Source organism: Pongo abelii, chromosome 18 (assembly GCF_028885655.2).
Source record: "Pongo abelii isolate AG06213 chromosome 18, NHGRI_mPonAbe1-v2.0_pri, whole genome shotgun sequence".
Lineage (NCBI taxonomy): Eukaryota > Metazoa > Chordata > Mammalia > Primates > Hominidae > Pongo > Pongo abelii.
The window spans coordinates 64371038-64391611 of record NC_072003.2 but is presented as its reverse complement, the minus strand read 5'-3'; the positions used below and the strand labels follow the sequence as shown (position 1 = coordinate 64391611).

General features: G+C 38.4%; 1 protein-coding gene across 16 annotated transcripts in view; it reads left to right on the top strand.

Moving 5' to 3' along the window:
* CDH11 (cadherin 11) overlaps positions 1 to 20574 on the top strand; it is a 173049-nt gene that overhangs the window by 149804 nt on the left and 2671 nt on the right. For 7 of the 16 annotated variants that reach the window (XM_063717331.1, XM_009250780.4, XM_063717330.1 and 4 more), the window contains 4 exons: positions 109 to 245; positions 1074 to 1207; positions 1442 to 1559; positions 19022 to 19273. In XM_063717331.1, coding sequence (XP_063573401.1) covers positions 109 to 245; positions 1074 to 1207; positions 1442 to 1559; positions 19022 to 19273 — 641 coding nt within the window. Of the gene's footprint in view, positions 1 to 108; positions 246 to 1073; positions 1208 to 1441; positions 1560 to 2180; positions 2232 to 4589; positions 10040 to 19021; positions 19274 to 20574 lie in introns of those variants that run through there. The other 9 variants (XM_063717326.1, XM_063717324.1, XM_063717328.1 and 6 more) reach the window with 3 other exon arrangements.

The window sequence follows — 20574 nt, the reverse complement described above, 5'->3', positions numbered from 1 at the left end:
TAAGCAATTCATTGAGAAGCTTGCTTTAAATATAGCATGGAGAAAATATTCAAATATTAAGCTGCTCTGAATGTCTTGGTCTAATTGCCTCATTTGCATTCTGCTTAGGTATTCCATCGATCGTCACACTGACCTCGACAGATTTTTCACTATTAATCCAGAGGATGGTTTTATTAAAACTACAAAACCTCTGGATAGAGAGGAAACAGCCTGGCTCAACATCACTGTCTTTGCAGCAGAAATCCGTAAGTATTCTCAGGGTTTTGATTCTACTTTACCAAGTGTTATTGCTTCAGACTATATTCTGGAAAATAAAATAGCTGAGATAGACTAACTTTTTTGGTCTTAAACAGATTTTTCAGTCTTTAAAATGTGTTTTCGGTTATCTTTCTAGGAAGACACATAGGCAAAGGGAAATGATTTGTTTTCTGTGACAGAACTGGGTATAGACTTGGCAAGAGAGCCGATAGCCCTCAGGAGTTTGAAACTCATAACCATCACTGAAAGATTTCCCACTCCATCCAGTCACTAGTCTTCGCTGAACCCAGAAAAGCAAAGTCTTTAGGCCCAAGGTTTGTGGGTTCTTGTTTATCTATAGACAACAACTCAAACAATCATGCGTCAAGTTGATCAGTCATCAAGCCTGATTTCTGGACCCTGCCCCAGAGCCTCTGATTCAGTAGGTCTGGGATAGGGCCCGAGAATTTTTGTTTCCAACAAGTTCCTAGATGGTTTTAATGCTTCTCTGTAGACTCCCACATTTAAGAACCACTTTGATAGACTACTCTCTGGGGATCAGGCTCCATGATAAGCCTTTAGAATTAAAGCTCAGCATCATACTCAGCAGACGTGGAAAAGTGTTTTAGTTCTTACTGGTATTAATATTGACATTTATTCTAGGACATGTCTCTCCCACTAATAGCACCCTTCAGCTCTTACATCGATTCTGTGATAAGAACATCTTTCCCAGCCACCAAATGGGTGGCTGGAGCTTACTCTTTCCCAAGAATATGCTTGGACCAATGTGTATTTCTCCTTGACCTTTCTTGACTCTCTGCGTTCTGTCTTCCCAGACAATCGGCATCAGGAAGCCAAAGTCCCAGTGGCCATTAGGGTCCTTGACGTCAATGATAATGCTCCCAAGTTTGCTGCCCCTTATGAAGGTTTCATCTGTGAGAGTGATCAGACCAAACCACTTTCCAACCAGGTAATCCTGCTTTCCCTATTCTTGGCTAGGAACAATGCACTTGGAAATAGAGTGTGTTTTTTAAAGCATCACTTGGAGATACCAACCACTGCCCAAAAAGGTTTCAGAGCCATAGTTTTGCTCTGAAGTTATGTTCTCTAATTAAAATCAGGCTTTCTAGCCAGCCAGAAATTTTTGAATAAATGATGTGCCAATGTCAGCATGATTTATTTATGGGCCACCTTTCTCTTTCAGCCAATTGTTACAATTAGTGCAGATGACAAGGATGACACAGCCAATGGACCAAGATTTATCTTCAGCCTACCCCCTGAAATCATTCACAATCCAAATTTCACAGTCAGAGACAACCGAGGTTTGTACTAAGGTTCCTACGCATTCAGAGAAGTAGAATTGGAAAACAAATGGCGTTTACAATGCATAGCACAAGTATTTTCACTAATCTTTATAATGTCTTCCTGTTGAAGAACAAACCGGAAATAATAATGCCACCTCTGTTCTGAAACATGGGCTCATTTGATGCATGCGAATAAGTGAGTCTAATTTTATTTTACGTTTTTTGGCTTTGATATTCATGAAGCAGTGGGAAAACTAAGTGGGGAAGCTTACAGGGTCAATATGCAAACAACTCCATTTATCTTTTTTTTTCAAGAGGTTGATAAACCCTTGGGGGAAGGATGGCTTTATGAATATTGATATCAAGTAAAGCATTAAAAGAGATTAGTTCAACTTTGTAAGGCAATTTAATCTTTCAGCTGGCCTTGCTTTCCAAGTACAGTTTTAATGCAGTGTGGCTGGGTGCAGAGCTTGATATCTAAAAGTAGTTGCAGAATTGTTGCCTGAAGGGCATGAAACAAAGCATTGTTTGTCCATTATAAAAATGGCAAAATTTAATACGATTTCTGCTTCCCCTTTCATTAGTTAAGGAGGTTTTAGACTTGCAGATTATTAGAAATAGATGTTTTTGTTTATGTAGTCCCAGACCTGATGCAGTCCCTGGATAAAGTTGGTGGCAGAGCCAGGAAAGGTGAATATATGTATATATTTTTTACTCTCATCCACACTGTTTTTCTCTGTGCATTACTTGGTAGTGAAATTGCCCATTTAAGTTTGTGACGGTGCAGGCCTGTGAAAACATGGAGACAAATGCCACCATTTAACATATGATCAAAAGGAGGAATACAGATTGCTATATTCATGCAATCCATGTTAGCCATGTACTAGGCCATAGGTTGATTGCTTTCCCTGTGACTGAGAACAGGCTTAGAGGATCTTAAACTTTCTAGTATTATTACTAGTATTATTTCTAGTATTATTACTTTCCCCATTACTGTTATCACTATCATCAGTACCATAAATACCAGTTGCTGTGTTCCACGACCCATGCCAAGATCCTTTCCACACTCTGTCCACTTAATTTTCTTAACACCACCATATGTAGGCATTATTGTCGCCCCTATTCCACAGATGAGAAAAATGAGGCACAGAATCATTAAATAACTTGTCTCAAATCAATCAACCAAATAAAAGTTACAGCTGGGTTTAAACCCAGATTCTCAGAGGCCAGATGCTATAGCCTTGACCACTGAATCCTTTCATGTTGATGATTAAAGCAGACAGGCGCTCCCCATGCTGCTTGGATTTTGAGGGTCTATGATTTGATTTACCTTATTATTTCTTGACCTTATGTGAGTATTTAATTATGGGCCTTATAAATCAAGCACACACCAAATGAGACAATGAGGCAAAATGCCCTAGGTGTTATGACAGCCTTTTCTCTCCCAATGCCTTGCTTTCTACAGTGAACTTGCTCTTAAGAACTGAAGTGTGAAGGAAGTTATATGTAGAAAAACATGTTTTAAAAGAACCCTACGAAACAACCCGATTCAATTTGTAAATGATTCCCATCATTTTAAAACAGAAACGTTACTTAGCACTCTTTAAGTTTGTATTTACACTAGGATTTTTCTTTTACCTTTTGGCTTTGGTGAATGTGCACTTGTAAGTCTCTGAAAGAGATAATTCTGCAAAGCACTAATGTAAATGGATAGTTCTCAACCAGAAACACACACACCTCATGGGACACACATATGTAATACAGGAATTCATTTTGTAATGATAGTTTTCTCCAGAACAAGGAAACTCAGGCACATAGTGAACATTAAAAATGTGTACTGAGCTGAATTGAACAGGGTGGCACAAATAGTGTTTGCATAATGCTTTCTAAGATATGTATACATCTGTATTTGAATTTATGAAAAGCCCTGTGTTCGCTCTTAGAATTTTCTGCATTCTCAAATTTGTTTCCAGTTTCACCTTGAATTGACAGACTGCTATATTTTTTCAGCTTAGGCTTATATCAGTTTTCTAACAAAGAAATTCTTGTAACAATATATTGCATAATGGATTTAGTTTTAACAACAGTGAAGAGATTGATTCGGTTGCCCAGAAAACTCAGATGTTCTCATATGACTCTTAGCCACCATCTTTTGTCTAGCTTCTCAAATATTTGTGGTCAATCTTTTATCTGTATTGATGCAATTCTCAACCTACACTGGAGGTCTAACTCCTGGGGCTGTATTCCTAGCAATATTACTGTTTATCATGGGACACCCACAAACAGGACCTTTACTAAGCTTTCACTGCTGTGATAACTTTGCCTCCATCACCTGCCCTGTATGTTTTCTTTTTATATGTGCAATCATATTTAGTTGCTGTTAACCTCTGAAAACATTATACTAAGACATATTGTTCTCTAGGGAGTTATAAGTATTTTACTTTGTCACAATACTTTGCAGATACCATCTGTATTTTTCAAGGAGATTATATAACCCTAGATGAGCCAATCTACTGAACAATTCATCTCCCCTGCCCTCTCCTATAAGAGACTAATATCACTGTTGAGCTACTATTTTTGCAGGAAATTGCTACTTTTTAAGAAAAATTACTCTATTAACTATGGCAAACAGTTAATGAAAACTCCCATGTTTAAAGCTATTACAGAACCTTAAAGCAAATATAGTCCTATAATTATCATTTAATAGAGTTTCTTTCTACTAACTCCTAAAAGTAATTACATATTGAAGTAATCCAAAAGGAGTAATCACATTCCATATCCTATTAATAGCCTACTGAGTTACCAAATTTCTCGGCTGCGACTGCTTTCCATAGAAAACATGAGATAATGGTTTATATCATGCTGAGTAAAAGCATCAAGTCTCTTTCTCCTTGAGAGTTTACTTCCATTATGCCATATAAATAAATAATCATATTGTGTTTGCCTAAACTCTGGCATAAGCATTCGGCGTTTTTAGAAATATAAGAGGAAAAGCCATCTTAATACACACAAGCTTTTTATTTCATTTTATCTTATTCCATTCTGCAGCCTGAGCTTCAAAGCCGACTCAGCAGGCAGCAGGAAAATAGAACACTGGATGATTCTTCAACATTTAAGTCCATCTTGGGCTATTAATATCAGGAATGGTGCTGTTTGGGCAGATGAAGAGCTGGTCCACCCAGGTTTTGAGATGCATTTACTTTGAAAATAATAGGCATGTGGCATCTCTTAAATCACAAGAAATATGTATTGGATGAGAAAAGTGCAAAGAAAAAAAAAGACTGAGATATTATTTCTCTTTTATGTAGCTCTTAACTGGTTTATAAAACCTTCTCATGTCATTGTTTCACCTAATTCTTCAAACAACCGCATAGGGCAGGCAGGTGGTATATTTTTATCCGATTTTCAGATAAAGAAAGAATATGAGACATCAGAAGGGTCAGTGATTTGCCCAAGGTCACACAGCAATAAGTGCAAAAACTAAATCTAAATATTTGGAGGGCCCTGTTGGTTGTACATGGCACACTGTAAAATAAATATAAAGCTCATGTCTCTTCTAGTTAATTCATTTCAAAAGTCTTTGTTTATCCTATTGTCGATAATAACAATCCTCAGAAGAGGCAAATTCTGAAATTTAATTTATGGATTAATCTAGAGTTCTAGGGAATGTATGAACAGAACAGGACAAGGTTCTTCAATTTTCACTTTAATCACAGCCATAATAATTGTAGTAAAATATATTTGCAAAGAAGTTTATAATTTGCTTCTATTACAAAATTAATACCTATTTCTTGCAGGAAAATTGGAAAATACAAACTAGCAAAAATGATATTAAAACATTAAAATAACTTGATAATAGGCTACCCAGAAACAGTCACTGCTATTTGTTTATCCTTTCTTTGCATACATTTCTTTTCTTAAAAATCAAAAAGAAAAGCAACTGTAAAATATATGTCCACTTATTTTCCCACTTAATAGTATGTGATACAAATCAATATATGTATGTCAATATTTTCAAGTTGTCTTTCTAACTTCAACTATGAGGATATATAATATCAGTTGACTGTAAGTACGTATATTATTTTCCACACCTTCGCCAAATATCTAATTATTCTTTTAGGATAAATTCCTAGAGCGTTTTGGGAGGCTGAGGCAGGTGGATTGCCTGAGCTCAGGAGTTCAAGACCAGCCTGGGCTGGTCACAGATGAATCATCTGTGTTTGTGTAAGTACACTATGTTTACAGGAGGAACTCTCCTAACAATGCATTTCTCAGGATGCTTCCCTGTCACTAAGCGACTCATGACTGTATATATGAATAAGCATACCTAGTCAAATACATTGTTGCAATTATTACTGTGAACAAATTATTGTGTGTTAGGTCAATTAAAATATAAGAAAAATAAAAGTGTCTGTTTCTTCATCATTTATTCCTTCTTCCACGCTCTTCTTTTCTCTCTGTATATCCAGATTTCTGACCCATGTTGTTCCCTCTAAAGAACTTATTCTAACATTTCTTACAAGGCAGGCCTACTGGCAACAATTTTTTTTTCCATTTTTGCTAGCCTGAAAAAGTATTTCTTCTTCACTTTTAAAGGATAATTCTGGTAGTTAGAGAATTCTAGGTTGGTAAGTATTTTTCTCTCAATACTTTAATTATTTCATTTTATTCTCTTTTTGCTGGCATGATTTCTGAGAAGGTGGATGTAATTCTTATCTTTATTCCTCTTCGGGTAAGGTGGATTTTTTTCTCCTGACCTCTTTCAGCATTTTTTTTTAAATCTTTGATTTTTCTGTAGTTTGAATATGATATGACTAGGTGTAGGGACTTTCTTTTTGGCATTGATACAGCTTGATGTTCTCTGAGCTTTCTGCATCTGTGGTTTGGTATCTGACATTAATTTGGAGAAATTCTGTCATAACTGTTTCAAATAGTTCTTCTGTTTCTTTCTCTCTTCTCTTTCTGGTATTATCATCACATATATATTACACCTTTTATAGTTCCATAGTTCTTGGATATTCTGGGTTATTATTTTTTCAGTCTTTTGTCTCTTTGCTTTATAGTTTTAGAGGTTTTTGTTGATCTATCCTCAAGCTCAGAGTTTCTTTCCTCAGCTGCGTCCAGTCCACTAAGGAGCCCATTGAAGGCATTCTCTATTTCTGTTGATGTTTTTATCTCCAGCGTTTCTTTTGGGTCTTTCTTAGAATTTCCATCCCTCTGCTTACATTGCCCATCTGTTCTTGAATGTTGTCCACTTTATCCATTAAAGACTTTAGCATATTAATCACAGTTGTTTTAAATTTCCAGCTGGATAATTCTAACATCTCTGTCATATGCGTGCCTGGTTTTGATATTTTCTCTGTCTCTTCAAATTGTAGGATTTTTTGTTCTGCCTTTAGTATGCCTTGTAATTTTTTTCTTCATAACGGAAATAGTGTTGTGGGTAACAGGAACTGCTATAAATAAGCCTTTAACAATGTGATAGTAAGTTAAAGAAGGGCTAGCATTCCACAGTCCTACGACTGGGCCTCAGTTTTTGGTAAGCTTGTGCCTCTGAACTGTAAACTTCACAAGTGCTCCTTAGTTGTTTTTTTCTCCCTCCTTTGCTGGGACAGGTTACCTGGGATGGCCTAGAGTTGGAAGTTTCTTTTCCCCAGGTCAGTTAGTCTCTGATAAAATCCCAGAAGATTAGTTTTCCTTTAAAAGTGTTTTCTAAGATCAGACCTCGTTAAGAACAGAATGCTCTGGCGTATTTCAAAATGGTTCCTTTTTCCCTCCCCCTACTGATAGGATGAGGGAATTTTTCTCTAATATTCACTGTGAGAACCAGGTAGAGTTCCTGAGGGTAAAAATCACAAAAGCGTGCATTTGCATGTGTGTGGTAGGGGGTCACGGGGGAGGTCCTGTGACTGGGTTCCCCTAGAGCTTCTAACTTCTCCACACTGGGCCTCCATCAATTTGGAGCCCAGCACTGGTTCCTGAGGAAGTTTTTGCTTGTTGGTTCCTAATCTAGTAAGTTCGATTCTCTGTATCTACTCGTGTGTCTCCAATTTGGGGACAGCTCTTTTCCCTGTAAACTCAATTCTCTTATGAATCTAGGAAAAGTTGCTAATATTATAGTTTGTTTGGTTTTTTATTTGGATAGAGAGGTGACTTCCAAGCTTCTTATGTATCAGACTGGACTGCATCTGTTCTAATTTTATTTTCTTAGTCACTATTTTTAGTGTAAGTTATAACTGTTTTATTTATTTACTATTGGGAATTGTTACAAAGTGATATAACTTAGCTGATTTTCCTGAGTTTTCTAGAGCAATAACTACATAAAAATTAATGGCAATTTGTTTCATCTTTTAAAATACTTGTTTTTCATCTAATTGCATAGATTTACACTTTTCAAATATGTGCTGTATCATAACAATAGTAATGGCCATTCTTGGTTTACTTATTACTTTAATAGGGAAATTAGTTCTCGAGTTTCATCATTAAACATCATACTGAGTGTTAGATTAAAATTAAGATTTGTTAAGATTTGTGTTTTGGGGGGTGTGTGTGTGTGTGTGTATGTATGTGTGTGTGTGAGAGAGAGAGAGAGAGAGAGAACTTCCTTTACATTGTTGTGTTACTAAAAAATAAATGTTTAACGTTTATTACATTTTTTTAATTCTAACAAGAAGATAGTATAGCTTTGTCTGCTGACCTAATGACCTGGTAATTATAAATACAATATTCTAATATTAACTTCATAATTTTAATTTTCAAACCTCTTATTCCAAACAACAATCATTTGATAAGATACAGAGGAAAAAGCAAGGCCTAGAGATGAAAGGCTTGGCTTTGCTCTTCATCTCTAAAGGGGGAACAATTTTAATATTAATATCTGAATATTTGATATATAATTAATCCTAATAATAATTTATAAAACAGTTGTAAATTATTACACTATATGAATTGAGCTGCCAATTTGAGAGATAAAGGCACTGACATACTAAAAACTGGTACCAAAATTGGAATGCATCCCAGGATCTCAGAACCCCAGGGCTACCTGCTTTACAATGGGCCATCTCAATTAGAATTGAAGTTTTATCAGATCATGGGGTTACGTGGCTATCAGGATGTTTCTCTGTCACTTGAGGAGCCAAGGAAAATTTTAGGAGTTTTCAATAAGTTTCTATTATAACGACAACAAAAATACTCGAGATTTTCAAGTAAATCCATTTTAAGAGTAGCCTTTTGTATACCATGAAGCCCCTTCCCTATTTGATTTGGCCTTCTCCGTCCTTGATGCTTCTTCTCTAGTTAGTGTCAGTGTGGCTTTCGTCAAATTCTAGATATTTCTTAGGTTCCCTATGACAGCCTCTTCTTTCCATCCTTCTATAATCATGAAAAGATGAAAAACTCAGTGCCAGGAAGCATCCTAAAAGTAGACTTTCACAGTGAATATAAATCTGATGTCAGGGAATCCCCAAAAGCACATCCAGCAAAGTTAGTTATATCATGAAAGCACAACTAATTTTGATAGTTACCGTGAATAGAGTTACCCACAGAGAAGCTGTAACTACATGGTGACCTCCAAACTGGTCTGTCTGACTCCATCCTTGCCCCCACTTCACTCAGTCCTCAATAAACAAACCCGACAATGCCTCTCTCTCTCTCTTTTTTAAATTCTTTCCTGCCTCTCCATTTCCTATGTATTTAACTGAAACGCCATAGCTTAGTGAGCAAGACATTCCATGCTTTACTCCTTGTACACTTTACCTCTACCATCTCCTTTCTCTTGCTACCTTAAATCTTAAGATTCAGAAACTTGAAACCATGTCAAGTTTCTGAAATATGCCATGCTCTCACATGTCCATGTGCAGGGAATTTACTTCCCCTGTCTATCCCTCCTCCTTTAAGTCTCACTGTACATAAAGTCATCTCTTAGGTGACCTCTGGCCTAACATCTCAGACCATTTGGGCTGCTTTTTTCTAGTGCTCCAGGAATTCTGCCCTAACCTCAATTTTTCTTATCACTCTGAATTCTAATCATATAATACATTTCTTTGTCTCCCACTAGAATCTGAGCTCTGTGAGGCCAGTATCCCAACCCTTAAGAAAAGTGGGTTGACTAAATGCATAAATTAAAAGTAAAGGAGTGGATGAGAAAACACTTCATAACACATAATCTTCTTCAAAAAGTTTAGGAATTAGTTATTATTATGGAAAGAATGAATCTGTCATGAAATAAGCTCCAGGATGAAAAAGAGAACAAATCATTTGATGCCAGAATATTCTAAAGAAGTCAGTACCCCATCACCCAGCCCTTCCATTCTTTCATCCATTCATTCATTTACTTTTCCACGAAATTATATTGGAGACCTAGGGTTAGGGGCCAGAATGAGATGACCCTCTAATGTATTAGTTTTGCAAGTGTAATATCCAAGATGGGCCATGTGGCAGATCAATGAGCACTGAAACATTCAGAGTTGAGTTTGCACTGCTTAAAAAAAAAATAAAAATAAGAAAGCAGGCAAGCAAAGACATAAATAAATAAACAACCAAATGTTTGCATGGAAAGCAGTGTTGGTTTAGTAAGGATAGCCAAGACAGATTCACTTAGATTAAAACAATTGGCAAATAAATGCCTTTCTTTCTGTTTTTCCCCCCTAAACTAAGGACATTTTTTATGAGCAGCACAAACTAGCATGCAAATATGCTTCTGATTTTCCACTTTCATAATTTAAAGATAGCCAAACAGATTTTTGTAGGATGTATTTTTCGCCCTTAATTGCTCCAATATGGAAGATGCTCTGTTGGGAGATCAAAATGGCAGATGTCTGTTAATGCCCTGCCATTTTCACTTGTGTAAATAATCATGTTTCTTTTCTGCCTAAAATTCGTTGCTGCAGTTTGTCTCACACAGAACAGAGTTTATCTTTGAACCCACTCTCTCCTCAACCCAACAACAACAACAAAATAAATAGATCTTGGTAGATCAAACATCATTCTTTCAAGGTTGCATGTGGTCACTGACTTAACTAGTTAGCTTAAAGACCCTAAATGTCAATATCCCCCTGAATCTCTTGGTAGTTTTCTGTGTCTTAAACTAAGAAATACTTGGGCAGTATGTTCTTTTCTCTACATTTACCCTACCAGCAAGGAGAAAATTATTATCAAACATAAGTGAAAGCAGAGTTGATTTTAAGAAATGTGATTAAACGTGACAATGAAAAGTCTCTTAATGCTAACAAACTGCATACTTCGATATCTCATACACACATGCTTGAATTTCACATGCACACAGGCAAGTATTTCTATCATGTTACTCTTTATTGTCCTTCTTGTTTTGCAGATTCCTCAGTACAAAAGGTAATAATTGGAAGAACAGTGGTGTGTAGCTCCCTAATTCAGTTAGGAGACATTACAGCCATCAGAGTCTTGGTCAATTATTTTCATTAGTATGTTAAGGCTCATCATTTATAGAATTTGCATTATTGTAGCATATCCTTTATTTCAAAATATTGGGAAAGTAATAGGTTTCTTCTTGCCTCTTTCACAGTGGTTTGTTTGTGAAGGGTGTATGTTTGTGTGTGTATGTCTGTGTCTGGAAACGCTATGGGAACAGCTGTTGAATGAGTACCCCTGATTGTTTGTGGGTCTCTTTGCCGCAAAACTTCTTAGGTTTCTAAGAACTGTTCTTTTATCTAGAAACTGAGTCTAGAAACTGAGTTTTTTTTTTTTTTTGGTCTAATTATAGGCTATGATGGAATTCAACTAATTAACCAACCTATTGTGGATATTTAAAAAAAAACTAGTTTAATTGGAATGCAATAATATCAGTGTTCCGGGGTCAGTTATGTGCTTATAAAATTCAATGAAACCTAGAGGACTTCAAATTCTAGTTCTGTTATTTTCCATGTGCTTGTGAGAAATTGCTTCCCTCTTAGTTTCTCAGTTTTGTTTCCTCTAAGATATGGGTCATTATAATCTTTGAACAGTTTGAAAAATTGTTTGGGATAATGTATGTAAAAGTAACAAACAACAGCGTTTGCCCATATTAGCAGTTCAATCAATGTTGCTTAGTTAAATTTGCTTCAATTTACAGAATAATAACAGAATAATAAGATAGCAAGATGAAGATATTTAGCAAAAGCAAAATCCGCAGTATAAATATAAGCAACATTAGAAGGAGTTGGAGAAGATGGGAACTAGAAATGGACTGTGAGATAATGAATCAGTAAACTCTGACTGTGTGGAAAAGTCGGACTGATATGAAATGCATTGGAAAGCACAGCATTCAGCCATTTATTCTGTCAACACACACAACAGTGCTAAATGCCTAAATGCACAAAGACGACTGAAAAGCTAAATAAGACAAGGCTCCTTCCCTCAAGGAGGTTATTGTCTGGTGAAGAGGTCAGACATTCAGTCACGATGGGCTGTGAAATGTACAAACTATGCAGTGATGTGTACAGGTAGGTAGAGAGCTCACAGGGTATTCAGAAAGGCAAGAAAATAGAGGTGTACACACAGACTAGTAAGTTCATCGTTGATCAGTAGTAACATCAGCAGTGTATTGTCACAAACTTCTAAAAATGTTCTATGAAATTTCCATTATTTTAGTCCCCTGGACTGAAGATGGTAAACATTGACTGACATCAAAACTTAAAATTAATTTTTCAAAATTCACAAATGTAAATAAGTGTAAAGAAATCAAAATAACTAAATGCTCAAATGATGCCTTTTGTAATTGTATGTCAGCTATACTTCTGAAATTATTGACGCTTATAACTCTACTAAGAAATTTTAGTCACACACTATATATAAATTTTATGTATGTGCTTATTTATGTGTATATATATATGTGTGTGTGTGTGTATATATATATATATATATAGATGGGTGTGTGTGTGTGTGCACGGGCATGTGTGGGCACAGGAATATTTTTTCCATTATCTTGACAGAGCTATTGCCACATTTCTAAGGAAAGTGGTGTAGGCAAGAGCAAAATAATCAAATAATGATTATTCTGCTAGTGACTGAATGCCTGTCTTCAAGTGTATGGGAGCTTTTCATGTGGTAGATAGATCTACTTCCTCTCTGAGGTTTGGGAAGAAATGTAGAGTAGGCAGATTTGGGTCAGCAGTGAGCAAAATACCTCCCTGGGAGCAAGTCTTGGCCTACATTCTCGGTTTTCCAGCAGTCTACAGAGAGGATCCTCAGACTGAAGTGCCCTATGGCCTTTTTCATAAGATAGAATGTCTCTGATCAGGTTGAGCTGTGAGGATTTTTTAGCTTCAGAGAAGAGATGGACAGAGGAAAAGGACTGGTAAGGAAGAGCATCTGCAGAGCCTTAGGGAAGCTGCTGGGTGACTGATGCCGTCGCCCTGGGATAAGCCTCTCTCCTGACACCATGATGAGGGCAGAGGGTCCTGGTCCTTTGCTTTGGTGCTTCCTGTTTTCAAGTTTTCAATATGCCGGAGCTGGTCCATATATTGCCCACTTGATCCGCTTTTAATTTTTTCCTTTTTTATTTTTTTGGCTAATGCAGGGTTGTCACCCAGTGCAGTCTATCAAGGTCTTCTTTCTCTCCCCATCTTAATGTTCCCCTTGATTGCCAGTCTTATATATTTCCTCATTGGGCTACATCATCATCATAACCCCTATATTGGTATTCCCCAACTGGTACCATGGAGATCATCATTATCAGGAATTTTATATTGTATTTGTATAATGAAAAAGTGTACAAGTAAAAGCAGCATGCAATTAGGAGTCCAGGTTGGACTAAAACTTAGAAGCCTGAATTCGTTTTTCCATTAATAGAAACACTACACTTTGTGCATGACATATTCTGGTAATTAATGACCCTATTTGCAAGTTTTGGCCTAAGTGGGGGAAAACACACAACTGGTTACATATCTGTAGCCAGGGATGAGAACACTGGTGTCAAGATCAAAACCCAAGATGCTTGAAAAACATTTTCTTGTCTTAGGAAATATATTGCCCATGACTGAAGAATATGAAATACTTTCTTACCTTTGAATGAAGAGTCCCTCTACATAGGCAATTACATTCAGAGCTACAATGACATGTCCAAGAATTCACTTTCCTCCTTTGCCAATAAGTTTCTCTTCCTCATTAGTCTACTGCTCAAAGAGAAGAACTTCCAGAAAAGAATTAATATTTACTGATCATCGCCAACAGGCTGGCAACTGTGCTAAGTAGCTTTATGAATGGAATCAAATTTAACCTAAAATTATTAGTTTCACAGATGACAACATGGAAAATCAAAACACGTAGATAACATGTTTAAAGTCAGGCAATTAATATGTACAAGATTCAAGATTCAAACCCAGGTCTGTTTGACCCCAAAGATTGAGTTTTTTGCTTCTTAGACTCTTTATATGAGAAAAAGATCTAGGAAATCTCTATGGAAATTTTAAAATTGATGGAATATTTGTCTTTTTCTGTTTATCTTATTAACCTGGAGCCAGTCTGACACTTTCCTGGAAATATGTCCTCACTGAACCTCTTTTTTTCTTGGGTTATCCATAAACCTCGGTAATGCATATGTCCAATGCAAGGGGACCCACTCAAAGATGGATAGGGAGTTGAAAGCTAATATGTAGTCAAATATGGGTGAAAAATTGGTTTCTAGTAAAGGGGTTTTGTTATTGTTGTTAGTTTGTTTATATTTCTATTTGTGTGTCCAGATTTGTTTTTCATGAAGTTCCTGACCATAGTGGCTATTTTTTTTCCATCTTTTTAGAGACAGGATCTCATTCTGTCAGCCATGGTGTAGTTCAGTGGTACTATTATAGCTCACTGTAGCCTTGAACTCCTGGGCTCAAGCGATCCTCTGGCGTCAGTCTCCTAAGTAGATGGGACTATAGATGCTGGTCACCCCACCTGAATAATTGTTTAACTTTTTATTTTTTTAGAGACAAGGTCTCGCTATGTTGCCCAGGCTGGTCTAGAACTCCTGGCTTTAAACGATTCTCCCATCTCAGCCTCCCAAAGTGTCGAGATTACAGGTGTGAACCACCATACCAACCCATAGTGGATTTTTTTTTCTTTTTGATTCAGAGTCTCATTCTGTCTCCCAGGTTGGAGTGCAGTGGCACAATCTCGGCTCACTGCAACTTCCACCTCCCAGGTTCTTTTGCCTCAGCCTCCTGAATAACTGGAATTATAGGCATGCGCCACCACACCCAGCTAATTTTTTTTGTTTCTTTTTGTTGTTGTTGTTGTTTTTTTTTTTTTTTTTGAGATGGAGTCTTGCTCTGTCGCCCAGGCTGGAGTGCAGTGGCGTGATCTCGGCTCACTGCAAGCTCTGCCGCCCGGGTTCATGCCATTCTCCTGCCTCAGCCTCCCGAGTAGCTGGGACTACAGGCACCCACCACCACGCCCGGCTAATTTTTTGTATTTTTAGTAGAGATGGTGTTTCATCGTGTTAGCCAGGATGGTCTTGATCTCCTGACCTCGTGAACTGCCCGCCTCGGCCTCCCAAAGTGCTGGGATTACAGGCGTAAGCCACCGTGCCTGGTCTTTTTATTTATTTATTTTTATTTTTTATTTTTATTTTTTAGTAGAGAGGGGGTTTTACTGTTTTGGCCAGGCTGGTCTGGAACTCCTGGCCTCAAGTCATCTGCCCGCCAGGTTCTCCCAAGTGCTGGGATTACAGGCATGAGCCACCATGCCAGGCCATAGTGACATTTCTGATCAGTGATCAGAGTGGATCACAAGAAGGACAGGCCGTGATACCGAAATACCACTCAGAAATGCCACTTCTGAGAGAAGGCTCGCACTCCCATTGGTCCTGGAACAACCTGGATCTAAAGGGGGAATATTTTATTGACTCAAGCAACACAGACCACCTAAATGCCAAACCAGGCTGCTAGACACGTCTCCTACCCACTGTGTTCACCTTTACCAGCTCACCAGCCCTGGAGGATCTCAGTAATATGTGTTCAGTTTTCTGGTAGAGGGATCCCCTGAGCCTTCTGGAAGCACAACGCAGAGGATAAACACTGATTTCTATCATGTTATTTAGTTGCTTAACAACCCCATGAGGGATGCTTGCTATCAATAAGTCTCCTAATTTTAAAAATGAACAAATGGGGCTCTAGATGGGAAAAGTTACCCAGTTGAAAGCAGATAATTAGTATTCACCCAGAAAGAAAGCCTTAGTCCGTTTCTTTCCCACTTCTTGAACTGATCTTAAAATCCATATGTAATGCATGTTTTAATAGCAGAGGTTTGAAAAGTTCTTGCAATCCTACTGATCTATCACTCAGAGATTGTAAATGGTTTGGTCAGCTGGGTACTTTGATGAGCTTTTACGTAGTGGTTTCTGTGTGTCAGAGAGGACTCAGTTGTTCAGAATATGAAACATCTTGAATTCATGTGCCAATGTCATGCCCAGATCCATATTTTCCATTGGTGTTTGAGTTTCAATTACCTTCTTCCGTAACCCAACCTGCTGTGATCTGGAAGTGCAGGTCTGCCTGGATGGCACATTGAAGAATAGATTTTAAATTATGATTTCCACAAGTTTATAAAAATAAAAATAGTCTGTTCCCATACTCTCCAGCCATAACACTATGGATAACAGAGTAGGACCAAATGTGTAAACCAAGCAAGTCATCTGCTGGGCATGTCACCCATATCAAAGAGTTTTCTTTGACCTAGAAATTCAATTAAATTTTTAACATTTATTTTTATCCATGATGACATGGACATTTCAGATCATTAAAATGGAGTAGTTATTGTAACTTTCCATTTGTGAGAGTCTAATTTAACTATGAAAACATATACAAGAAGAGAAAATATATTTTGAATTAATTTATTATAGATATGTAATTTTTATTGTAATTGCTAAGTATGGAACAATGGTATGTAAAGCCTAGAGCAGGAAAGAATAGTCAGGTGACTGCATTTTCACTTACTATTTTACATGACTAGCTTACTTTTATTTTTTTATCCTATTTCATAGTATGTACAATTTTTGTATAATTTTCCCCAGTGATAAGAGAAATGTATGTCAATCATACAAAATTCAGAAAATACAGAATTGAGGGCTGGCTGTTCTGTGTTGTTTTGGAAGAAATGTTGGCAGTGAAGGACAGAGAACTGGTCATATCAGGTCTACGAGAGCCAGAGAGTAAAAACCTCACAATCTGCAATACTCAGAATTTCTGCTCATCCCTAAATAAGACTGAATCTGCCATATATATATATCTAACAAAAAATAAATTGTAGTAGGCCTTCCATATTCATGGGTTCCACATTTGTGAATTCAGCCAACCAAACATCAAATATATTTGGGGAGAAAAACAGAAAACAGCAAAAAATTGTAATACAACAATGAAAAATAATACAAAATTTGAAACTACAGTATCATAACTATTTACATGGCTGTTACATGATATTAGGTATTATAAGTAATCTAGAGATCATTTAACACAGATGGGAGAATATGTGTAGGCTATATGCAAATACTGTGCCATTGTATATAAGGACTTTGAACATCCTTGGATTTTGGTATTCAGGGGAGGGTCCTATAACCAATACCCTGCAGATACCAAGGGAAAATTATACATTTTCTTTAACCTAAAATATACTAAATAATTTTGAAATTCTGTGATTTTTTTTCCCTACTACAGGAGCTAATTCAAAATCCTGTCAACCTATTTAAAGCCTACCAGCTATTGGGCCGTGATGCTAGTCATAATATTCATATTGCTATAAACTCTGATTCTTAACCCACAAACAGAGGCAGGCCATACCAGAAGTTCAGTGTGTGTGTATGTGTGTGTGTGTGTGTGTGTGTATGCATTTATGTGTAATTTGATGGAACATGTTAAAAATTTCAACTGTTATATAATACCAATGCTTTCCCATTAGAAATTAAACCTTAGAAAATTAGTTGCGGCTGGTAGAGAAAACATGATGAGGAAGTATTTTGGGGGCAGAGGCTACAAAAGATTGGGAAATACAGAAAAGTCAACATCTGGAATTTTGGTTAAATCCTTCCCAGAACACGGTTATGCCATTTGTTCAACAAATATTTATTGAATGTCTGCTGTGTTTCTGGCCCTGGAGAGACTGAGATGAATCAGACAAAAATCCCCTATTCTCAAGAAGTTCACAGTCTCACAGAGGTCAAAGTGGTTATGTCAACAAATCATGACAGAAGAGTAGGTTATGTATTTCTATATGAATATACAGTGTGGTGGGTCACACAAGAGATGATGGGAGAGGTCTTGGATGGTCTCCCTGAAGAGATGACTTTTGAATTACATTTTGAGCCCTGAGAAGTACAACTGTTATGATAAAAGGAACAGTTATTTTGAGCAAGACAGCAGTGGATAAAAAGACCAGGCACATGGAAGAGTGTGGCATTCTTGGGGGACAGAAGTGAATTCTTCATGTCAGGCTGAACTGGTCCATGTGGAAAATGTAGGAGGTGAGCCTGGGAAGCAAGGTGAAGTCTAGGTTAGGGAAATAATATCTGATCATCCACCATGCCGGCAGAGGTGCGCTGTGTTTTGTTATGTGAGCAACAAACTTCAAATCATTCTAAGCAGGAGGAGTGACATGTTTAATTGGGTGGCTGATGGTGTTGGGGTTTTAAAGAAACCATAAATCTCCTGCAAGGGTTATAAAATAGTTCCTCTCTTTAAACCATGTATATTTTCATGACTAATGAGTGGATTCACAGTTTGCGTAAGGTTTGAAGGTGGACTTGGAATTTCTTTTTTAAAAATATATACAAACAAAAATTGGCTAAACGCTTGTCATAAAGTAGAAAGTTTGCACATAGGAAAAAAACTTTTTTTCTCACACACACTTGAATATTTAATTATTAATATTTCGTGTGCTAACATAGAGTAGATTGCTGAAGCTCATGCTTTCTTGTGGCATTTCAAGAAGGAACAATAGCCCAGCAGAAAATGGTGTGGCAGGCTTGCCTTTAAAGGGAATTTCCTTCAGTGGCAGCCTGCCGCACCATTTTCTGTGAGAAAACGTAGGGTGTGAGCCTGGAAGGCAAAGTGAAGTCTAGGTTAGGGAAATAATACCTGATCATCCACCATGCAGGCAGAAGTGCGCTGAGTCATGTGAGCAACAAACTTCAAATCATTCTAAGTAGGAGGAATGACATGTTTAACCGGGTGGCTGAGGGTGTTGGGGGAAATCCCTTCACTGGCAAGCCGGCCACACCATTTTCTGCTTGGCTCTTGCCCATTCTTCAGTGGAAATTCCCTACCAAATCCAAAAGAGCCTGTTTCTGAGATTTATTCCAAAAGGCAGATAGCTTGTTTCGTGATCATGCCAAATGGCTGTGGCTTCTGCAGATACTTAGATGAAAGAACAAGTAAGAAGGATTCTGGTGGTTAACCTTTATGATAAGAGAGTGCCCTCAAATTTGCCGAGCAGAGAGCCCCTGTGATTCCAATGGTCTTGACTTGGCGCACGGCCTGTCTCCCCTCTTTCTGCAGATAACACAGCAGGCGTGTACGCCCGGCGTGGAGGGTTCAGTCGGCAGAAGCAGGACTTGTACCTTCTGCCCATAGTGATCAGCGATGGCGGCATCCCGCCCATGAGTAGCACCAACACCCTCACCATCAAAGTCTGCGGGTGCGACGTGAACGGGGCACTGCTCTCCTGCAACGCAGAGGCCTACATTCTGAACGCCGGCCTTAGCACAGGAGCGCTGATCGCCATCCTCGCCTGCATCGTCATTCTCCTGGGTAAGGGCGCTTTCTGGTCCCCTGCAGGAAAGGCCAGGCAACCGGATGCCCCTCCTTGAAACACACGCTTCTCAAATACAGGCTGGTAACCAGGACCCTGTTATGACTGTCGACACAGTTTAAGAAGTGGGGTACGGGGGAGGAGTGGGGGTTGCGGGGGCGAGATGGGAGATGTCTGCCTCGTGCATTTGATGGAATACTGGGGAGAGCAGACAATTGAATTCCAGCAGAGAACAGGGAAGGTCATGATGAGCATTTTGCCGGGCCATCACAGGGCTGTATAGCAGGAGCCACTAGGGGGCTTCAGGGACATCAGAGAAGGTTTGGCATAAGAGGAATTTGGGCAGAAACATGGTGTATTAGCTATGGTTTTGTCTCACAAGAGAAATAATAAGGTTTAGGGACATTAGGCGCATAAGAAGGAGCAAAAGACAGCATAGGAAAGACTCGGGAACTGGAAGAAGGAAGAAGCAGGACTCTAACCCCTCCACTAATTATCATATATAACATCTGTTCTAACACCTCAGCTCATGGGTACCCCTTGGAAGCTTTTCCTGCACCTGCCCCTGCTTAGGTGCTCCTCTTCTTCACTTCTGTCTCACCTGTGGTTTATTCTGTAGAAAAGCCATGTGCTGGTACTCAGAACATATGCCATTGCTGGGCCTCAGGAAGATCATTTTATCCCAAAGTCTCAGAACTAGTGACTGACCAAATCAGGATTCAAACCTATGCATGTCTGACACCAAACCTACACTTTTCCCATGATGCTTGGTCCTACCTCAAATGAATTCATGGAGCTTTACTCCATGGGAAAAAGCCAGTGAATTCAATTCAGCAAATAGTTATTGGGTATTCTGTGGGCAACAGGCCCTATGTTAGGTCCTGAGGGATAAAGAGAAGTCTATGAGATCTCTGTGCTCGACAGGTTCACAGAATGTCAAGGAAAGTATGCATGAAGAGGCACATGGTGGGTGCTATAATAGGGACATGAACACAAGATGGTTGGGGGACAGAGTAGAAAGCACCTGACATGGGCCAGGTGCGGTAGCTCACGCCTGTAATCCCAGCACTTTGGGAGGCAGAGGCAGGCCGATCACCTAAAGTTGGGAGTTCAAGACCAGCCCGACCAACATGGAGAAACCCCGTCTCTACTAAAAATACAAAATTATTCAGGTGTGTTGGTGCATGCCTATAATCCCAGCTACTTGGGAGGCTGAGGCAGGAGAATCGCTTGAACCTAGGAGGCGAAGCTTGTGGTGAGCCAAGATGGTGCCATTGCACTCCAGCCTGGACAACAAGAG